At 41.6% G+C, this 23,979-nt stretch overlaps 1 protein-coding gene across 1 annotated transcript in view; it reads left to right on the top strand.

The window, feature by feature from the left end:
- Positions 1–23,979, top strand: part of EPSTI1 (epithelial stromal interaction 1) — an 80,073-nt gene that overhangs the window by 19,879 nt on the left and 36,215 nt on the right. Inside the window, exons 4-6 of the mRNA XM_084625872.1 lie at positions 223–296; positions 2,016–2,099; positions 14,093–14,166. Coding sequence (XP_084481998.1) covers positions 223–296; positions 2,016–2,099; positions 14,093–14,166 — 232 coding nt within the window. The remainder of the gene's footprint in view (positions 1–222; positions 297–2,015; positions 2,100–14,092; positions 14,167–23,979) is intronic.

Consider the following 23,979-nt stretch of genomic DNA (forward strand, 5'->3'; position numbering starts at 1 on the left):
GAATATTCTGCAAATAACAATCCTGTGCTGGAGAAAAACTGATATTAGAAAAAGAGATGGGCAAAAAGTTAAAATAGGCCTCTTCAATCTCTCATTTTTATCAGCATGATTATGAAAATATTCTCATGTATGCCTAATGTATTTATTATATTAGTATCTCTTGTTGCTGACAACTTGGGCATAACATTTTCTAACATGCAGAATGCAATTTGTATTTTCTAGGTGGAACAGAATCCGAGGCTGAAGCTAGGCAAAGACAACACATCAGACTCTTGCAATCTAAATATCAGCAAAAGGTCAGGAGGAATACATGTGATTTTTTTAGTTTAATTTACGAAATACTGTTTTTGTTGTTTTTTTTTTTTCTTTTCCCCCTCTGAGGCCCACCATTCCATGTGGCTGTAAAATGAACTCCCAGTTATTTGACAAAAGAAATAGAAGTCATGAGACTTCAAAAGAGACAAAGAAAAGGTGGAGTTGAAAGACTTCTCTGTAATGTAGGAAATGAGAAGACTGCTATATAAGTGTGTGTAAACAATGTTGCAGATCACCTTTAAAATAATGAAGTTAATGATAATGCCACCGAAGTTGCCCTTCATATTTTCAACATGCTACATAAACAGTAACTAGTCAATCAACACACCAACCCACCTCTGAGGGCTGTAAGTATTATCCTCATTATTAAGAGCATACACGCTTGTAAAGGTCAGTCATAAGGACGGCAATACTGGGTCAGACCAAAGGTCCATCTCACCAAGTATCCTGTCTTCTGACAGTGGCCAATTCCAGATGCCCCAGAGGGAATGAACAGAACACATCATCATCAAGTGATCCATCCGCTGTCACACGTTCCCAGCTTCTGGCAAACAGAGGCTCAACACACCCTCCCTGCCCATCTTGGATAATAGCCATCGATGGACCTATCCTCCATGAATTTATCTAGTTCTTTTTTGAACCCTGTTATAGTCTTGGCCCTCACAACATCCTCTGGCAAGGAGTTCCAAAGGTTGACTGTACGTTGTATGAAAAAATACTTGTTTATTTTAAACCTGCTGCCTATTTCATTTGGTGGCCCCTACTTCTTGTGTTATGAGGAGTAAATAACACTTCCTTGTTTACTCTCTCCACACCAACCATGACTTTATAGACCTCTATCCTATCCCCCTTAGTCATCTCTTTTCCAAGCTGAAAAGTCCCAGTCTTTCTTCCTACGGAAGCTGTTCCATACCCCTAATCATTTTTGTTGCCCTTTCTTGAACCTTTTCCAATTCCAATATATCTTTTTTTGAGATGGGGTGACCACATCTGCATGCAGTATTCAAGATGTGAACATACCATGGATTTATATAAGGGCAATAAGATATTCTCCCTCTTATTCTCTATCCCCTTTTTAATGATTCCTAACATCCTGTTTGCTTTTTTGACTGCCGCTGCACACTGCGTGGACGTCTTCAGAGAACTATCCACGATGATTCCAAGATCTTTCTTGAGTAGTCTCAGCTAATTTAGACCCCATCATTTTATATGTATAGCTGGGATTGTTTTCCAATGTGCATTACTTTGCATTTATCAACATTGAATTTCATCTAACATTTTGTTGCCCAGTCACCCAGTTCTGAGATCCTTTTGTAGCTCTTCGCAGTCTGCCTGGGACTTAACTATCTTGAGTAGTTTTGTGTCATCTGCAAATTTTGCCACCTCACTATTTACCTCTTTTTCCAGATCATTTATGAATATGTTGAATAGGACTGGACCCAGTACAGACCCCTGGGGACCCAGTATGGATGCTTGCATAACTACCTACTGATAACAGATTGTTCAAAACTAACATCATGGAGGAGCTATTGTACAGTTCATGTCTTTGTTCTCTAATTACAGTGAGGGGGCACACATGTTTGATTTTTTTCCTTTTTCTTTGTAACTTCATCAGAATAAAAATTTAGGGTTGGAAGAGGTGCAATACAAAAGCCAAACTGCATTGTCTGTGTATGTGTTCTTCCCCCAATACCATATAGCTAAAGAGAGAAGAATATGCAAGAATCAAGAAGGAGGCTGAAGAAGCTGAAATCCTGACAATGAAAATGATTCAAAGAGAAAAGGTAAGACTTGTTTGAGTCTGCAATGGCCAGAATATCTCACTGGAGCAGTGCTTTATCTGGATGAATCCTATGGGATGGATCCTTGGCTCATGTAAATTGGCTATACTGATTTACACCAGCTGAGGAGCTGGTCCTTCATCTGAAATTTTGCATATCCCCTTAGATGAAATCTGAGCTGACGTTGTGCTGTGCTCACAAACTCACTTTGATTTCTGTGGCTCTAGTAGGGAAGAAGGTTGTTCTGGGTGCCATATAAGTTGTTCCTGCAGCTTTAACTTCTAGGTTATTTGAGTTCTATACCTAATGATTAGAAATAACTGTTCCTCCAAGAAGATGTGCAGAGCTGGAACCCCTGTGGCTCATCTCTCTAAGAGAGGAACCTGTTAAATCTGCCAGAAGTACGTTATGACTGACAGTCACCAGACCAGAGTGATGTGCCTATAGGACCATTGATCACCTACTGGCCTGGGAGTATACTCCATCATGCTAGCTTTAAAACAAGGTATATTGGAGGCCCAAAATGTAAACAAACCAGTTCTGGAGGTGGAGGGTGCACTGTAATAGTCTTTTGTTTTGGCTGATTTTTGTTTGGGTTGAGAACAGTAAGGATAACTCTGCTCTGATTCAGGGAATGTATCTAGAGAATTACACCATCTCGTCAAAAGTTTGAAAGGCCGATGGACAGATGTTCTATATATTAAATAGAAAGCTCTGCATTGGCAGCTGTACAGAAATACCCTGTTTTACCTGTGTAGCATGATGTAATGTCTGAATTTATGAAATGAAGATGGCTACCCTAGACCCTCCTCAACTGATGTTGAAAAGGGTTGTCCCATTGATGTAGATGAAGCCATAATGTCTTCAGTGTCCACTGTAAGAACAGAATTAAGGGTAAGAAGCCACAGAACAATGCTCTAATGCAGGGGTTCTCAAACTTTCTTGCACCACGACCCCCTTCTGACAGCAAAAATTATTACATGGCCCCAAGACAGGACCAAAGCCTGAGCCTGCCCCAGCCCCTCCACCCTGGGCAGAGGGCCAAAGCCCAAGGGCTTCAGACCCAGACAGGGGGCCTGTAACCTGCACCCAGGGATGAAGCCCTTAAGCGGTGGAGCTCAGGCTTTGGCCCCGGGCCCCAGTAAGTCTAAGTCAGCCCTAGTGACCCCATTAAAATGGGGTTGTGACCCACTTTGGGGTCCCAACCCACAGTTTGAGAATCGGTAATGTCTATGGTGAACTTCTCTAATGCTGCACTTTCAGATCTAAATCTGCAAATTCAGATGGAAATGCCTTCATACACTGAGGTCATGGTGAAACTGCAAACCGTTAAGCCTGTCCATTCTTCTAAAATGCAAGTGCAGACATGATTTTGCTGGGAGGTATTTACCCCAGTCTCAGGTGCACTTCAAAAGAAGTTGTGGAAGCTCAGGATGAAATCCCAGGCCCTATTGAAGCCTGAGAGTCCAGTTCTTAATGCTATGTGGTCACAGTCTCTAAGAGCCCATGTATTGTGGCACCCCGTCTGCACATAACTGACCTATCAGCCAGACTGTCACTGATAGTGTGCCTGGTAATGCTCACTGACATGCACTAGGCCTTACCTCCTATTGCTCTCTTTCTGTCTGCAGTCCTGCATCAGTGATAATGCCATCACTGCAGTATCAGAGTTCCTATTTGTCCATCACCTTACCAAGTTGTGCTGGCTGACCAGCTTGAATGTCCCATCTGTATATGAGCCTTGGACCAAAATGTTTTTTCAAGACACTGTAAACATACGGGAAATGGCCCAAGATATAATTAGATTTTCCAACATGGCTGGATTAAACCATGTGGCATTGTTTTTCATCAAAAATTGGAAACATTTTCTGGGAAAACATTCTCTGGGCCGCTGTTTGCCTCCACCCCAAATCCCCGTTGTGTGGGGATGTGAAGTTGTCTATCTACTCAATGACACCAACCTCCATCCTTCTGGATACATTAGGGATTCCAAAGGCTGCCTGTGAGATTGCCTTGTGCCCATAATGATCTCCATAGGTTCTTCTGTGGCTCTGCTCTGGAAGGCAGACTGCAGCTTTCTCACATTCCCTTTTCCACTATGTAGGCTTCAACCTTTGCCTCTCTCTGCCAGGGACATCATTTGTTATGGGGTATAAGGGTCCCCAACAACCCCCAAGACATTGGACCCAATCTTTAAGAAAGCAGTAATTGCTTAATTTTTTTCCCCATTCCTGATGCTGTTTGGGACAGAGAATGTTCTGTATGCTGACAGAACTTCACAGCCCCAACCCACGGTCTCTGCTTCTCCCCAGAGGACAGGGATACGGTGTCTGTAAGAAACCCTTGGGAGACTAACTAGAACCACTATAATGCAGATTACAGGAGACTTCAATTTAGAACCCCAAATTGGTATGTATTGACAGTTTACAGAAGCCAATACATAATAAAAACATTGTAAAAGATTAAATGGACCTGTTTGGGGGAAACAAAACCATCCCTTCAAGCTATCCCCCCCAACTTTCAGTCTAAAATAATTGCATGGCTTACTTTGTCACATAGTAGTGATCTCTTGGCTGTTGGACCTTCAAAGTCCTGGGGCAGATTCTATGCTGCACTTCCAAGAGTTTAGGTCCCTCTGGGGGCTAATGTGGCCTTTAGCATAAGTTATAACAGCCCTCTCCCCCAAAACTCTCCCAGCTGAGCCCCAGGAAAAATTTCCAGATTGCAACATGCTCTCACTCCTGTACTAGGGACTGTGATGGTGGGGGGGCAGTTTATACACTGCCCCTGTGCAGGAGGAATGCCTCCTTAGTCTTCTGGAGCTATGTAAAGTGGTCAGAGGAGGAGGCCAGAATTTGGACTGGAAGATAGCTCATGTAACACCAATATTTTAAAATGGCTCTAGAGATGATCCCAGCAGTTACAGTCCGGTAAGTCTAATGTCGGTACCAGGCAAATTGGTTGAAACAATAGTAAAGAATAAAATTGTCAGACACATAGAAGAACATAAATTGTCATCATAGTTTCTGTAAAGGGAAATTATGTCTTTCTAATCTATTAGAGTTTTCTGAAGGGGTCAAAAACATGTGGACAAGGGGGAACCAGTGTGTACTTAGATTTCCAGAAAGCCTTTGACAAGGTCCCTCACCAAAGGCTCATATGTAAGTTGTCATGGGATAAGAGGGAAGATCCTTTCATGGATTGAGAACTGGTTAAAAGACTGGAAACAGAGTAGGAATGAACAGTAATAAATGGTGTTCCCCAGGGTCAGTCCTAGGACCAATCCTATTCAACTTATTTATAAATGATCTGGAGAAAGGGGTAAACCGTGAGGTAGCAAAGTTTGCAGACGATACTAAACTGCTCAAGATAGTTAAGACCAAAGCAGACTGTGAAGAACTTCAAAAAGATCTCACAAAACTAAGTGATTGGGCAACAAAATGGCAAATGAAATTTTAATGTGGATAAATGTAAAGTAATGCACATTGGAAAAAAATAACCCCAACTATACAGACAATATGATGGGGGGGGGCTAATTTAGCTACAACTAATCAGGAGAAAGATCTTGGAGTCCTCACGGATAGTTCTCTGAAGACATCCATGCAGTGCGCAGCAGCAGTCAAAAAAGCAAACCGGATGTTAGGAACCATTAAAGGGACAGAGAATAAGAGGGAGAATATCTTATTGCCCTTATATAAACCCATGGTACGCTCACATCTTGAATACTGCATACAGATGTGGTCCCCTCATCTCAAGAGATATACTGGCATTTGAAAAGGTTCAGAAAAGGGCAACTAAAATGATTAGGGTTTTGGAATGGCTCCCATATGAAGAGAGATTAAAGAGACTAAGACTTTTCAGCTTGGAAAAGAGAACACTAAGGGGGGATATGATAGAGGTATATAAAATCATGAGTGGTGTGGAGAAAGTGAATAAGGAAAAGTTATTTACTTGTTCCCATAATATAAGAATTAGGGGCCACCAAATGAAATTAATGGGCAGCAGGTTTAAAAGGAAGTTCTTCTTCACTCAGCGCACAGTCAACCTGTGGAACTCCTTGTCTGAGGAGGTTATGAAGGCTAGGACTATAACAGTGTTTAAAAGAGAAGTGGATAAATTCATGGAGGTTAAGTTCATTAATGGCTATTAGCCAGGATGGGTAAGGAATGGTGTCCCTAGCCTCTATTTGTCAGAGGGTGAAGATGGATGGCAGGAGAGAGATCACTTGATCATTACCTGTTAGGTTCACTCCCTCTGGGTCAGCTGGCATTGGCCGCTGTCAGCAGACAGGATACTGGGCTGGATGCATCTTTGGTCTGACCCAGTATGGTCGTTCTTATGTTCTTGTGTTTGACAGTGAACTATTAATAACTACTGTGTTTGAGGGTGGTCTTTCAGCCAGTTATGAATCCACCTTGAGTAATTTTGTCTCAACCTCATTTCCCTAGTTTGCTTATGAGAATGTCATGTGGAGTTGTCAAAAGCCTTACTAAAATCAAGATATGTCATGCCTGCAGCTCCCTTCTCCCCTCCCCCACCCTCCATGCCTTAGGCTAGTAACCTCATCAAAGCAGGAAATTAGGTTGGTTTGGCATGATTTGTTCTTGACAAATCCACGCTGGCTATTCCTGAACTCTGTTATTCTCCAGGTGTTTACAAATTGATAGTTTGATAATTTGTTCCTATATTGTATTTTGATCATGCACTTACTCTTGCAGGCTCCCCCCTGCACAGAATGGCCATTGAGACTAATGGGGCTTCCTGTGGTTTACCCACACACCGTTAACTTGCAGTTTCGGGGCGTTAAATGGCTACTCCTGGAACCTTGTAAAGCTGTCATGAATATTTACAAACCCATGCACAAAAATCCCCCTTCTCCAGGCTTTTCTATGAGCATTTATGACGAGGGAGGGGGAAAGGGAAACAAACTTTATTCATCCATTTTATATATTGATTTATTGCCCATGACAACTGGACAAGTTTCAAGTCTGCTGTAACTACAGTTATACCTGGAAAAAGTATTGATGTAGCAGTTTTGTTTTCCTACTTTTACAGTTTCCTGGCATTCACATCCACAGAATGTAAAATGTTTATAGGTCTTGTAGGTAGTAAAATTCTAAATAGTGATTTCGTTTAAAAGTGCAATATCATAGCAAATACCTCTACCATACAAACTGTTTATTTCCTAGAATTAAATTAATATTTTTAAAGCAAGTTGGGGAATCTTGCAAACCAAATAAATAAATAGGTATCAAAGGGAACTTTAAAAATCAACTAGTCTGAAGATGTTTTTTGTAGCAACCTGGGGACTGGTGGGGTTTTTGACTGAAATATATTAACATGCCGAATAATCCACCCTGTTTCGTAGAAAAGATCTGCAGTGCACTAAAAAGCCACCAAAGGGTGCTGATTTGGCTTTTGCCCTCAACAATCTCAGCTCGGTTGCAGACACATCACTTATGATATGAAGAAGAAATGGGGAGTGGGAAGGCAAGAGAGTAAAAATGGAGGGAATAAGCTTCCCAATTCTGCAGAACTTTGGCCCTGCTGAATAAGACAGTGTTTGGCCCTGGTTATCCATGGAACGGTTTGGTTTGGTTTGCTTTTGCAAATAATAACTAATCTATCTGAAAACTAGAAGAATTGCTAGCTGCACCTGCAGAGCATCAACGACATTCATGTCTTTGATCAAAAGGAGGACTTCTGTAGGATATGAAGCAGGGGGAGGGTTTGTGATTTCTCAGGGAAAGCCACTATTCATTTAATAAAAAATAAATTGCATGACTGTTTTGAAAGATGATCATGGCTGGCTAGCTAGCTATGTCAGCAGGAGCATTGGAACTTTCACAGCTGGAGAACTACTTTGACATTCATGTTTGTTGGGAAAGAGCTACAAAATGTGTGATGGTTAGATATTGTGCTGAGATCCTCAAATAATAGAGGCGTTTGTGTAAGGATGTTGCATCATAAGTCAATGCTACTACGTATAGATACAACCTCTGTATGTGATATTGCTCAATGTCATCGCCTACCTTCTCCTGCTGTGAAGAATAATTCTTGTTCTGGGGAGGGAAAAATAGAATCATACATTCTCTTATCCTTGCTACTGGGAGGCACAATAGGGTGGATAGGAGAAGGGTGGATCTCCATGTTTTCAACAGAATTGATTTGTTTGCCTGGTGTTCTCCTTGTTGTCTTGTGTCTATCAGCCTCGGCTAAGAATGATCATCAATCTCGCTCGTTGTACCTGTAATCCAGGCTAATGTGAGGAGCATAGATCAGCTCTGCAGACTCACTGAGATTCTATTTGGAATCTTCAAGACTGTTGATCAAGTACCACTGAGCTATGTAAATCCCACAAGCCCTTCTCCTCAATTTCCCCTCATCCCGTCTCTGCCCCCCAAATCATCTAGGTGATGATGCTGGAGCACTCGCTGAGAAACTTTAGTGGAGACCACTAAAGAAGATGTCCATTTTCCAGTATGGCATTGGGATAGATGTGGATGTACCTAATCTGTAAGAATGGAGGGAACAGATGACCAGAGGCAGCATTCCTGGTACCTTTTAAGGAGACTCTCTTACAATCCCAGATAATGCTGAGCTTTATAGACTTGAAGTCTCAGAAGCCCACCCAGAATGAGAATGTCCTCCTGATAGAACCTTAAGTTAACTTGAACTTTATTGTAGTGTCTTTAGAATGAAAATCCTGCAAAAGCATCTGGGGATGGGGAGAGGTAGATAAAGTTGAACTCATGCCTTCAGTGTAAATGGTACAGGTGTAAAACCCTGAACAAGATATCCCCACGCATAGCTCAAAAACTTCTGAAAGCATCTATTTCTGCAACAGCAATTTCCTGAGATCAAACACCATATGATTGAGTCAGATCTGTTTTCTCTGTCTGGCATGTTCTGGTCTATAAGCTTGTTATTCCATTAGCATTTCCTGCACATATATTCTAAAGTTACATAGTTAAATGGTGTTAAATTAACTAAAGTGAGAATGCTATTGCATGTAACTAACTTTTTGCTGCTGTGTATCTCTCTCAGGGTCTTCATAAATGGCAGTTCTCTCCGTTTAAAATAAAGAAAACAATATGGAATAAATCTTGTCTTATCAATGTGCTCTGTATTTTGGTAACGAGTAACTGTACTAGCAGATTTCAGAGTAACAGCCGTGTTAGTCTGTATTCGCAAAAAGAAAAGGAGTACTTGTGGCACCTTGGAGACTAACCAATTTATTAGAGCATAAGCTTTCGTGAGCTACAGCTCACTTCATCAGATGCATATCGTGGAAACTGCAGCAGACTTTATATATACACAGAGAATATGAACCAATACCTCCTCCCACCCCACTCTCCTGCTGGTAATAGCTTATCTAAAGTGATCATCAGGTGGGCCATTTCCAGCACAAATCCAGGTTTTCTCACCCTCCACCCCCCCACACAAATTCACTCTCCTGCTGGTGATAGCCCATCCAAAGTGACAACTCTTTACACAATGTGCATGACAATCAAGTTGGGCTATTTCCTGCACAAATCCAGGTTCTCTCACATCCCCCCCACCCCCATACACACACAAACTCACTCTCCTGCTGGTAATAGCTCATCCAAACTGACCACTCTTCAAGTTTAAATCCAAGTTAAACCAGAACATCTGGGGGAAGGGGTAGGAAAAAACAAGAGGAAACAGGCTACCTTGCATAATGACTTAGCCACTCCAAGTCTCTATTTAAGCCTAAATTAATAGTATCCAATTTGCAAATGAATTCCAATTCAGCAGTTTCTCGCTGGAGTCTGGATTTGAAGTTTTTTTGTTTTAAGATAGCGACCTTCATGTCTGTGATTGTGTGACCAGAGAGATTGAAGTGTTCTCCGACTGGTTTATGAATGTTATAATTCTTGACATCTGATTTGTGTCCATTTATTCTTTTACGTAGAGACTGTCCAGTTTGACCAATGTACATGGCAGAGGGGCATTGCTGGCACATATCACATTGGTGGATGTGCAGGTGAACGAGCCTCTGATAGTGTGGCTGATGTTATTAGGCCCTGTGATGGTGTCCCCTGAATAGATATGTGGGCACAATTGGCAACGGGCTTTGTTGCAAGGATAAGTTCCTGGGTTAGTGGTTCTGTTGTGTGGTATGTGGTTGTTGGTGAGTATTTGCTTCAGGTTGCGGGGCTGTCTGTAGGCAAGGACTGGCCTGTCTCCCAAGATTTGTGAGAGTGTTGGGTCATCCTTTAGGATAGGTTGTAGATCCTTAATAATGCATTGGAGGGGTTTTAGTTGGGGGCTGAAGGTGACGGCTAGTGGCGTTCTGTTATTTTCTTTGTTAGGCCTGTCCTGTAGTAGGTAACTTCTGGGAACTCTTCTGGCTCTATCAATCTGTTTCTTTACTTCTGCAGGACAGCTGTTCCAGCCCTGGCCCTCTTTGAAGAGAGAGTGCCAGTTGTGAAGTGCTTTTATGATGTTTGAGATCACACTTTCTTTTATGACCTAAGCAAGGATTTCAAGCTAAACTGATAGGTGAAAGGCTAGTGCAGTAGCCAGTGGCCAATTAGTTCAAGCCCTATTCTGCATGGTTGTTATTGGTGAATCCTTGCTGCCTTTATCCATTGTAGTCCGATATTTCCTACAGTTTGTATTTCATACACTAAATCACTCTCATGTGACAAATCCCTGCTTTTCTGTATGAACAAAAATGTGTCTGGAGGAGACAAATGTGGCTGGTGTTACAGCCAATAGTACCCTCTTGAGTCCTGCAATGTTAAGGAGTTTTCCATCATGCTGGGGAGACTTCCAGCACCACCAGTAAGATGGATTCACGACCATCTGGTGGTTAAATTCTTGAGACAGTGGATGTGTTGAAGTGAACTGTCCATGTGTCCCTTTGGGAGGTCAGTGTGCCAACTTCCCTTTAAGAAGCATTATGTCCTTATTCATGGAAGCCTGCCTGTAATACTAAAAATCCCCCTAATTGTCACCCTTGAGGAAGGTGGTGTTTGAAGCCACTCTGGCAATAGCTGGTGTGCTCAGATTTCCTCTGACATTGATCAGTCTCGTTTTAAGTACGGATACTTTGTTGATGAGGGATAAAAGGTGTGTGTCCCTGCTGATTTTTCTACATCTGTCAGCTGCTCTGATACATTTGATATTGAGATACAACTGTGGATTCCTGCAGGGATTTAAAAAAAAAAAGTTCTAGGTTGCGCAAAATGTATCTGCCTGCGTAAGGGGCTCTGCTTACATGGAGCACATTACTTCTGTGCCAAGCAATTTGCACAGGCTTCTTTTAAATGCACCCAAAAATGAATGGGTATTGGTTTTAACCTACCATAAAAACCTTAAATATATTGAGTCTTGGCTTTACTTCATAGACCACCTCAGGTTCACTGTCATACTGCTGTTATTAACAGAGACACCAGAGCTCAGTCTCTTGATTTTAATCATGAGGTGCTGGAAACACAAGATGTTTTTAGGGTATCCTCAACTGTGCATCTAACTTCCCCGTCAGTAGAATTCTTCAGAGCCCACGTTTACTGACCTACAGGTCTTGCAACAAGATCTGTTTGGTGTCTTGGCTTTTGTAGGGGGAGAGAGCCCATGCTGACTGAGGCCTGTTGAGGGAAGCTGTTTTGAGTTGCAGAGGTGGATACAAGTTTTATAAACACATTTCACAAACCACAACCTAAAGCTGTACATACCCTTTTCCCCATCGGAGCATTGGGTGGCTGCATTTTTGTAAATGTCAATGTAGACTCTGGCTTCTTGTTTGCTTTTGAAACCTGTATCAAGATATTTATTTTAATTGCTTTGCATTCTTTAATTCTGTATGTGCCAGTATTTCAGTACTTCTCCTTTATAGTGTCTCATTCTGATATGTTTATATGAGCTAAGGGGTAGCCTATTGAAAGAGGATTTGATTTTTTTCCCCTTCAGAATCAGTCCCCGAGTTATGCCCACATCACTGTTGTACTTACTCGTTTAATTATTGAGCCACTTACAAAATATGGTGCAAGACATGATATGGCTTTACTCAGTGCAAGCTGAAGACTGATTTACCTACTGTAGTGATTTGTTTCACAAGCCTCCTCCTCCAGTCTTTCATTAGCCATATCTATTAAAGAAGGGGAAGGGGAGGGACCTGAATTCAGCTAAGGCAAAGTAATTAACTGTCTGATCAGATCTCAGTACCTGTTTGTCCAATACTTTTTCCATCATTTTAAAAATTAGGGATAGTTGTCTGGTATGCTGTAACATCCGTGCCTGTGGTGTGAAAACTTAATGTTTCACCAAACAGGCATTTTAGAATTTAAAAATATAGCAGGATTGAAATGAAGATTTGGAACTCTTGATTTGTGCTTGAAATATAGTGAAGTGTCTTAACTGGTCATCCAGAGGCCACGTGATGCACAAAACTTGGCTACTTACCTTTTTCACTGGAATTAATTTAAACTCTCTATTTCCTCTGTGCTGCTGCAAAGTTCTCTATTAGTTTTTACTTCAAAATTTTATATTGCTTACTTTTAAAGCCCTCCACAGACCAGCTTTATGGTACTGACTTCTAAATGTTCTATGCGGTTTTAGATTGGAGATCTTATATTGTAGTATTTGCGGTACTGAATGTACTATGGATTTTCTTGGCGTCAGCATTTCAGTTGACTCTCTCATTGGGCATAGTGTTTAAGGATTTGTCTATATGAGGAAATTGACTAGAGTAGCTATCGCAGAATAAACTGTTGCAGAGCCACTCCCTATGGGGATGCTTCTATTCTGGAATAAGTTGGTTTTTTTTGGGGTTTTTTTTGGGAACAATTAATGCAATTCCAAAGCAGAGTAATTATTCTGGAATAAAATAAAGTTTTTAATTCAAGAATGCTGCTAACCTGGGGAGCTATTATGGAATAGCTTATTCAGCAATCGCTATTCCAGTCCATTTCCCCATGTAGGTGAGTCCTCAGTGTTGCAGTAAGAGTGAGTGTGTGTGTGTGTGCACATGTCTTTCCCCCACCCCATTATCTGCGTAGGTTCAACTTCAGCCAGAATTTGGCCTTAAAAAGCCAAAAATCTGATATCTATATGTATGTGCAAAAATTTGCATTTCAGATCTTCTATGAACTCACTTTTGCAGTGATTTGCATTGAAATTGGTTTTGTACCAGCAAATGCTTGTGTACTTGGGTGATAACTTGCACACACAGTTTCTGATGTGCTTTCTGAACACCAGGGATTAATTAGGCCATTTGGGCCAGATTTGTTGGCTGTGACTCATTTGCACTGCCAGAATCTAGCTGCAGCTGTCAGCTGAGAATTCCTCTGGTTGGCATGCATTGTCAGCTGCTATAAGCCAGCAGTGCTAGTTCCTAGAGAGGAAGGATAGTCCAGGGATTAGGGAACTAGACTCAGAGGGCCCTGGTTCAATGCCTTGCTACATGCTTCCTCTGGGATCTTGTGCAAGACACTTAGTCTCTCTGTCTCTATTCCCCATCCATATCATAGGGATATTAGCACTTCCATACTTCAGTGATGTTGAGGATAAACCATATGGAAAGGGGGGCATATATGTACCTAAATCAACCACCACCCCCACATCTCGAAGGATGGAGCACGTTCTCAAAGCAGCCGCAAGGAAACCTACACCAATTAATTTATTGTAGTGGTAACCTGATTTAGTGGCTGGAGAATTAGGAAGTGTAACTGGGTCTCTGATGATGGCTTCACTCCCACAACAAGCAAATCTTTGCCAGGAGGAAATCTGGTCTATTATACTGAATTTTTTTGTACATGTTAAATTAGTCTTTTGACCCTGCTGCCAGGAGGTATTTGACTACTGGTCTGTTTTTAAGAGTACAGTCTAGGCTGAAGCCTCTTTAAAATAGTTTCCCTGTGTTTTGGGCTGTTGTATGCTTGGGTGTGAAATCTAATGGGCTATTGAAACAAAAAAGTAGTGAAATCATTCATTTCTCACTTAATTCTTAATCTCCTTCAATTTTGCAGGCTGATAAACTGGAAGAAAAAAGAAGGCAACAAGAAAAGCAAAGAAGAGAAATGTTTAACGAAGATCACTATCTGTAAGTAAAATGTTAAATCTGACTACCTAAATCTGAAAGAGGTCACAGTCACTTTGTAGGCATAGCTGGTAAACAGATTCCAGATGACAAGCAGATGAAGTAATTCTTCCAGCCATGGCATCTGGCCTCTGGGATCCAGGCTGTTCTGAAGCTGACTGTCTGTCTGCCTGTCCTGTGGCTAGGCTTCAGTGGCTAGGATATGTCCTTTTCTTCCTCAAATGTGTTCCTCTGGTTTATCTGTATTCTCCAGAATTTCCAGTGTTTGAACCGTTGGAGAATGGTTTTTGCATAGAGTATTCCTAAGCTAGAGATTTGTTTTTCTTAGATCATTGTCAGTACAGAATATTTATCTTAAAAAATCCAAGAAAAAAAGGCTGTTGGGTAATTCAGTGAAAGAGGATCTGTAACCTAATTGTTGCTGTGAATAAAATCTACTGAAAAAGTACCGAGATACCATGGTAATGGGTGCTTTTACAAATGCATTCAGAGATATTGATATTAAGGTCAGAAAGGACCATTATGATCATCTAGTTTGACTCCCTGCACAACGCAGGCCACAGAATCTCACCCACCCACTCCTGCGAAAAACCTCTCACCTATGTCTGAGCTATTGAAGTCCTCAAATCGTGGTTTAAAGACTTCAAGGAGCAGAGAATCCTCCAGCAAGTGTCCCGTGCCCCATGCTACAGAGGAAGGCGAAAAACCTCCAGGGCCTCTTCCAATCTGCCCTGGAGGAAAATTCCTTCCCGACCCCAAATATGGCAATCAGCTGAACCCTGAGCATGTGGGCAAGATTCACCAGCCAGATACCCAGGAAAGAATTCTCTGTAGTAACTCAGATCCCACCCCATCTAGCATCCCATCATGGGCTATTGGGCCTATTTACCATGAATATTTAAAGATCAATTAATTGCCAAAATCATGTTATCCCATCATACCATCTCCTCCATAAACTTATCGAGTCTAATCTTAAAGCCAGATAGATCTTTTGCCCCACAGCTTCCCTTGGAAGGCTATTCCAAAACAGCACTCCTCTGATGGTTAGAAACCTTAGTCTAATTTCAAGTCTAAACTTCCCAATGACTAGTTTATATCCATTTGTTCTTGTGTCCATATTGGTACTGAGCTTAAATAATTCCTCTCCCTCTCCGGTATTTATCCCTCTGATATATTTGTAGAGAGCAATCATATCTCTCCTCAGCCTTCTTTTAGTTAGGCTAAACAAGCCAAGCTCCTTGAGTATCCTTTCATAAGACAGGTTTTCCATTTCTCAGATCATCCTAGTAGCCCTTCTCTGTACCTGTTCCAGTTTGAATTCATCCTTCTTAAACATGGGAGATCAGAACTGCACACAGTATTCCAGGTGAGGTCTCACCAGTGCCTTGTATAATGGTACTAAAACCTCCTTTTCTCTACTGGAAATATCTCGCCTGATGCATCCCAAGACCACATTAGCTTTTTTCACGGCTATATGACATTGGCGGCTCATAGTCATCCTATGATCAACCAAGACTCCAAGGTCCTTTTCCTCCTCCATTACTTCTAATTGATGCGTCCTCAGCTTATAACTAAAATTCTTGTTAATCCCTAAATGCATAACCTTACACTTCTCACTATTAAATTTCATCCTATTACTATTACTCCAGTTTACAAGGTCATCCAAATCTTCCTGTATGATATCCCAGTCTCTCTCTAAATTGGCAATACCTCCCAGCTTTGTATCATCCGCAAACTTTATTAGCACACTCCCACTTTTGGTGCCGAGGTCAGTAATAAAACGATTGGTCCCAAAACTGATTCCTGAGGAACTCCACTGGCAACCTCCCTCCAGCCTGACAGTTCACCTTTCAGTAGGATCCACTGTTAACCAATTCCTTACCCACCTTTCAATTTTCATATTCATCCCCATATTTTCCAATTTAACTAATAATTCCCCATGTGGCACGGTATCGAACGCCTTACTGAAATCGGGTAAATTAGATCCACTGCATTTCCTTTGTCTAAAAAATCTGTTATTTTTCTCAAAGGAGGAGATCAGGTTGGTTTGGCAAGATCTATCTTTTGTAAAACCATGTTGTATTTTGTCCCATTTACCATTGACCTCAATGTCCTTAACTACTTTCTCCTTCACATTTTTTTCCAAGACCTTGCATATTATAGATGTCAAACTAACAGGCCTGTAGTTACCCAGGTCACTTTTTTCTTTCTAAAAATAGGAACTATGTTAGCAATTCTCCAATCATACGGTACAACCTCTGAGTTTACAGATTCATTAAAAATTCTTGCTAATGGGCTTGCAACTTCATGTGCCAATTCCTTTAATATTCTTGGATGAAGATTATCTGGGCCCCCTGATTTAGTCCCATTAAGCTGTTCAAGTTTCACTTCTACCTCAGACATGGTAATATCTGCCTCCATATCCTTATTGTTAAATGGAAAATGTACTGGTATAGCAGTGCAGCAGTAAAAACATAGTTACAAGTTAAATTTTACTCTGAACCCTAATTCTCACTTGCTTACGACTTTCTCAAAGCCTCTTTTGTCAGACATTTCTCAAGTTGGGTTGCAACCCAAAACTGCTTAGTGTGTGTTTCTGAAAGTTTGAACAAATTCCAACTATTCTTTATTATGCAGAAATGGGAGAGAAGCTTTAAAAATCCCAGTATCACCTCTTTGGGCAGCTAATGGGTTTGTTTTAAGATTTCATACTTGGTGCAAAGGTATTCCTAAATAGTAACTTGTCTTGTATGAATATATTTCTGTTTTCAGATACAGGGCCAGATATTGCACTCTCATAGAAATAGCCCTGGGATGGGTATAAGAAACACAGTAAAGTTGGAGTTTACTTCAAATACTTTTCTAAGGGAAGTGTGAAGGAGCCACTGAGGAAAGAGGAATATGGCCACCCAGTCCCACAGATCCTGGAAACTTCTAGGGAAAGGGAATCTGTCATCCAGTGGAGGTTTAGCACCTTTTGCTAAAGATGAAGCAAAAACTTCTAGTAACATTGTTCTCTCCGGTTTCAGAGTAACAGCCGTGTTAGTCTGTATTCGCAAAAAGAAAAGGAGTACTTGTGGCACCTTAGAGACTAACCAATTTATTTGAGCATGAGCTTTCGTGAGCTACAGCTCACTTCATCGGATGCATGCCGTGGAAACTGTAGCAGACTTTATATATACACAGAGAATATGAAAAAATACCTCCTCCCACCCCACTGTCCAGCTGGTAGTAGCTTATCTAAAGTGATCATCAGGTGGGCCATTTCCAGCACAAATCCAGGTTTTCTCACCCTCCACCAGCAGGAGAGTGAATTTGTGTGGGGGGGTGGAGGGTGAGAAAACCTGGATTTGTGCTGGAAATGGCCCACCTGATGATCACTTTAGATAAGCTATTACCAGCTGGACAGTGGGGTGGGAGGAGGTATTTTTTCATATTCTCTGTGTGTATATAAAGTCTGCTACAGTTTCCACGGCATGCATCCGATGAAGTGAGCTGTAGCTCACGAAAGCTCATGCTCAAATAAATTGGTTAGTCTCTAAGGTGCCACAAGTACTCCTTTTCTTATTGTTCTCTCCAGCACTCCTGGATGCAGTAGGTCTGCTCTAGTCTTTTATACAGGTGTAACAGCTATTTGTCCCAACTCCGGCACAGCAACTCACTATGTACTGCCAGGGCCTTAATTGAGCCCTTGCTGTCTGCTGAAAAGTAGATTCAATGTGCATGTTGGTCCCTCTGACTCAGACATAGTTGAATGCTTTCAGCTATCTCCTTAATAAACTGAACCAACTTGGATGTAACTGAAGTTAAAGACTAACTTTCAGACACTGTCAAGCTCTGTTTCAGCAGAGACTGCATGTAACTGTCAAAAGAATGAACCTGGTAGAAGGTAGTGCAGAGAATAAACTAAGTATATACTGTGAAGTTCTACTGAATGTCAAACCTGGGGAAAGTTGGACAGAAAATTAAATTAATAGGATTCTACATACTTAAGCAAAATTTATTGCATCGTGTGAGACAATGGTGTCTTCCCAAACACATACGTATATACTCGATTATAAGCTGGTTAGTTTATAAGCTGACCCCCCCCCCCCAGATGAATGAATAAATAAGGAAAATTCATAAGCCAACCCTATAATTCCAGGGTCAGCAAACTTTGACTTCCAGCCCATCAGGATATGCTGCTGGCAGGCCGAGATGGTTTGTGTATCTCTAGTGTCTGCAGGCACGGAGGTAAACCTAAGTAAACGAAGTGTCCTGGCCCACCAGCTGCTTATACTGATGGGCCGGGACAGCACCTGGTGGGGAATTTTTTTTGTGGGGGGGAGATGCTGGGGGTCAGGGAAGTGACCCCCCCCCACTTCCCATTCTATCCCTTTCCACCTTAGCTAGGGCAGGCTAGGAGAGGATGTCTCTGACCTGGCCGGAGCCTCTCTGGCAGCCTGGGCGGCATGGCTGCAGCGCACTCTGGCAGGCGGGGCTGGGTGGTGCGGCGTGGCGCGGCGGCAGCCTGCCAGCCCCAGAGCTGCGATGTGGCCAGAAGCTGAGAGACTCTGGCCCTGCCTTTACTCTTCTGGCTTTGCTGGCTGTGCTGCCTCTCCTTGCCCCCTCTGTTGGGGGCGAGGCTGTGTCCCACCTCTCCCCTCTCTATACCTGTTCATAAGCTGACCCCCTTCTCTGATACTTCCCTTTTTTACTAAAAAAAATTTGGCTTATGAACAAATATATACGGTACTAGTTAAAAGAATCTTCTACCATACAGAATATAAGGAACCTGGGAAAATAATAAATGAATCATTGAATAATGTAGTGACAATGCTTTCAGGATACTTTTTGTGCTGTGCTGTATTGCACATTAACTTTACTGAGTAATGTGAAGATACGTGTGACATCTCATCTTGTTATGACATTAACTCAGGTTACTGTATCACCTTTTGTAAACCCATTTGAGATAGGCTTGGAGGAAGTGCTACATATAAAGTACAGAATATTATAATTCTTGGGCCTGATCCTGCCTATATTTTTATACAAAATGGGAGGTCAGAATGTTAACACCTTATTTGCTGCTAACCATGAGGTTACAATAGTTTATCATCCATCACCATGTACTCATAGACGCATAGACTTTAAGGTCAGAAGGGACCATCATAATCATCTAGTCTGACCTCCTGCACATTAAAGGCCACAGAACTCAACCACCCACTCCTGAAATAGACCCCTAACCTCTGGCTGAGTTACTGAAGTCCTCAAATCATGGTTTAAAAACTTCAAGTTACCATTTACAGTAGTTTAAACCTGCAAGTGACCTGTGCCGTAGAAGAAGGCAAAAATCCCCCAGGGTCTCTGCCAATCTGACCAGGGGCAAAATTACTTCCCTACCCCAAATATGATGATCAGTTAGACCCTGAGCATGTGGGCAAGATCCACAAGGCAGATACCTGGGAAACAATTCTCTGTAGTAACTCAGAGCCCATCACATCTAGTGTCCCATCTCCAACCACTGGAGATTTTTGCTACTGGCACTTGCCGATGGGCCACCTGCCATTGTAGGCAATTTCATCATACCATCCACTCCATAAATTTATCAAGCTCAATCTTGAAGCCATTTAGATTTTTTGCCCGTGATAATCACGGCAAAAAAGCCATTTAGGTTTTTTGCCCGTGATATCACGTTTTTTGCCCGTGATAATACTGCCCGTGGGCTGTGGTTTGCCCACCTCTGGACTAAATGACCCTTGTGGTCCCTTCTAACTCTATAATTGTAAGAAGTAGAGAGTAAGGTCCAGATCCTCAAGGGTATTTATGCTCCTAACTTCCATTCATTTCAATGGAAGTTTGGAACCTAAATATCTTAGGTCAAGATCTTCAAAGTGAAGTGCCCAGGGTCACACAAGGAGTTTATGGCAGAGCCAGGAATTAAAGCCCCATTTCCGGACTACAAGAATATCCTTCAATTCATAATGGGTGACAATCACCTTAGAGGCTGCCTCCCATGGTGACTTGCAATGCCAGGTGCAATCTTCAAGGTCACTCTGGATATATCTGAGCCTGAATAATATGGTACAATGTAATACCACCTTCTCACAAAATTAAGCCCAAGTCTTCTCTCTGACAATGTCTTGTTTTCATTCACTCTTTTGTATGGTTTCCTGATACCTCAGTGTTGGGTGCTTTGGAAAGTGGATGGATAGGCTGATCTGAGTATAAATAGGCAGAAATATAAAACAGACCGAAAGAGAGCAGCTCTCTTACATAGCCAGGTACACATCCAATAACTACTCAATAATACAGAGCTTGAAAAAACTGGTGAAGGAAATGTAGATTATTTTGAAGGCTTTTCTTATTTATAGATGCCACAGTATAACCGTGGCATACATGTACGCCCAAGATACAGTATTGTATTAAGAATTTAGAGCTTCAAATGCAGAGTTTGTCCGAATACCATAAGGTGAATATTCCAAATATAGTGCCTGAATTTCACCAACAGAAGCTCTATTCACTAGCCTGCCAAAACGGTCTATTCAAAAGTCATAAAACAAAGAAAATAAAATATGAACCCAAATAGGATTTATTTATTTTATTGTACAAGACCACTCCTAGTGTCCTTGCCGGTTCTCAGGGCTCTGTGATATGTAATTCAAACAGCAGGCCAGTAACAAATTTTCCTCACAAGTGCAAACCCAAACTTGACCAGACTGTAAATAAAGACTGCTAAAGAGAGAGTCACAAGCACTCCAAAACTGCTTTCAGCCTTGAGAATCTTTTGTTTGCTCTCTTTCACCAGTCTTCTCCACTTTGTTCATTTGCTCCTGATTATTTTAATCATTGTCAATTATTTAGCTAACAGGCAGAAAACTAGGCTTTTATAGACATCCAAAGGGACTCTCCTGAGTGTAATAATGAAGGCGGTTTATTGAACGCCTGTGAGGTTGCTTTCTAATTGTACACATTAATCTGCCCGTGCAAGCTGGCTGAAAATATAGAAGCAGATTGTATGTGCAGATGGATCACACGCAATGGTTTGTATGGAAAGACCTTGGCAATAAACTTTTCCAAATTGTCCTTTCCTTGAAAATTGGATTTATGGTGACTCTTACAAATAATAAATGAAACTTCATATCTGGAAATAACTTTCCCTATATTAGTTTTGCTGCCCCCTTCCCTTCTCCCTCCATTTCAGCCCACTGTGGCGAATGGACGCTAAACCATTACATTAATTCAAGGGTTGACTATTTTAAAAAAAATAAGTTGGTGGAAAAGAGAATTGGCGGGGGGGGTGCTATTTTATTATATTTACCTTTTTAATTCTATACTTTGCTAGCCTGACGCTAAAAGTGAGAGTACCATATTGTTGATAGACGTGGTGTTTAGAATTTAAACTGTCAATGTACAATGGCTACATTTAGGAATATTATTCCATCTGAAGATACCTCAATTCTGCTGTTCAGATTACAGTAACAGGCCCTATTTTGCCTTTAGATGTCTGTATAATTGCCAAAGAAGTCAATGGGAGCGTTGTGAATTTGGGGTCAGATTTTTGGCATGCAGTTATTGGAAAAAGGGGTTGGTGACAAGATTTTTCAGTGAGGTGGTGAGCACCCTCTCCTTCCATTAAAGGGCACAGAGAGTACTTTCAGCACCTTGCAGGACTGAGTGGGTGTTTTGGTCATGTCCACTTCACCTAATAGCTTTCCAACAAAAGATGATTGCAGGCACATGCATCAGGTCATAACAGCATGCTTGCAGCATTCCCAATTTGTTGTTAAAACCAGCACAAAGTCTATGGGATAAATTCACTTTTGTAGCAGGAGTAGAGTGTAGGGGACGCAACTGCATGTTCTGGGCCTATAGGAGCAGCTTCACCTGAGGGCAGATCCACTGCCATGGAAGGCAGTGATGGTAGTCTCCTGCCTCCCATGGTGGGAGAAGATGGATATCGCAGTCCCGCCTCCTGTAGTGGCACTGCTGAGGGACACGTTCTAAGGGGACGTGCCAAACTAATACCACACTACTGGGTCTCATTACTTCATCCAAGATTACTGGGCATTAAAAGAAATTGGGGGAGGGCAATATTCTCCTCTGTCAATTTGTCTATATTGTAGTTAGTCAGTTTGCTGCGTGAGAGACCTACACAGAAAAGTAGGGGGAGGAAGAATTAGAAAACTGTTCAAAAGCCACAAATTGGCAGAAAGCTTGGTTAGCTGAAAAAACTTGTAACTACTCAAGCACTCAGTGGCTTCAGCTGGAGTGGAGTTAGAGCAACTCTGATCATTCATGAAAACCCCAACCTTAAAATTGAGCTATGGCTCCATTGGAGGCCTCTTTCCCCATGTCTCTTAAAGTAGGCTCCCTGGGAGAGTCAGTGAATCAATACAACTCCCATCTGGCCTGGTTCTACTCTCTGGGCTTGGCTCAGCCCCATTCAGGGCTGCAGCAGGAGCTAATTCCAGCTGCCCCCTCTGGGGCAGGATGTGCAGGCAGCATCCATGGCTGAGCTCTCATTCCTGGTGGGTTTTCTGTTGCTTGAGACCACAACTTGGGTTTCACCAGCCATGAATAAAGCCTCTAAGGGAACCAGACTAAGCATGTTGATTCTGATGGGGCAATGCAGGAAACTGTGTGTGTATATATATATATATATATATATATATATATGAATTTAGCAGTATAGTAGTGGTATCTGGAATGAAACGTAAATATGTGATTACAAGAAGTCCCATTATTACATGGTAAAGGCCAGATAAGAAATGTGCATGCAGGCCAGGAAAAAATATCTAGAACACTGTTCATGGGGGACTTTAACTACTCTCCAGTTGGGCCAGAAGAGAAATTGTAGAATGATTAGGGTGAGCATTGTAAAATGACAGAGCAGGCATGTTATCTGATAGCTGTTCCCCTTGTTCTTCTTCCCCAGACATTCCTACTGTCTTGGTACCCCATTGTTATTTTATGTCTCCAATTGGCATGCAGGCTTCTCTGGTCAGGGATCATGTATTTTATCTGTTCTGGGAGATATCTAGCACACCATGGGGTGCTGTTAGAATAATGGAATAAAGCTGCATTGCTGGCGATCCCACAGTCTAAGCAGGCAATGAGTTCAGAAGTTGTTTTATTTTGTTAATAAAAAGGTATGATTTTAAAAAATGAAGGTAGAGATTACTGAAAATCATAGGGAGAAATAAATCCTAGCATCAGATTTGTGATGGATGTGAAGGTACTGTGGAGAACAAATATACCAACTTTTAAAAAATAAATAGTGGTAGCTTACTCTCCACTGATTAAAGAAACAATATTAATAGCCATTAGTTTCATTCAGAAGTAACAATTAAAAATAGAATAGAAGGGTGGTTGTTTTTTAATATTTTAACATAGCTCTGGAAAGTGTTGTCCATGGAGGTTTTTTCATAGGCATGTAAAATATCCCACTTTATATATTAAAAAAAAAAAAAAATCTTTGTAAAGGGCAGGTAAGGAAATTTGTGCCCAGGCTGAAAAATATTGTGACTGCTTTTCAGGGCAGTTTATCACCAGACAAGGTGCCCAATTCAGCATCCTTTTCTCATACACTGAATCGTTAAATATGCACTTACAGGCTTTTCAAGATTGGGTCTTTTGTTGTCACCTCTTTAACTGTTGGATCTACAATGACATTTAAGTGATTAATCACAATAAAATAAAAGGAATTGGCAAGAACTGAACTCTGTGATTGTCATGTTCCTGTACCAGATATTGACTGGCTATAGAGCTTGTGTGTGTGTGCGCACACACCCACGCCCCAGCTGTGGTCATCATATGATCTTTGAATGCTCTGCCTGG

This window comes from Lepidochelys olivacea, assembly GCF_965140295.1.
Source record: "Lepidochelys olivacea isolate rLepOli2 genome assembly, chromosome: 1".
NCBI classification, from domain to species: domain Eukaryota; kingdom Metazoa; phylum Chordata; order Testudines; family Cheloniidae; genus Lepidochelys; species Lepidochelys olivacea.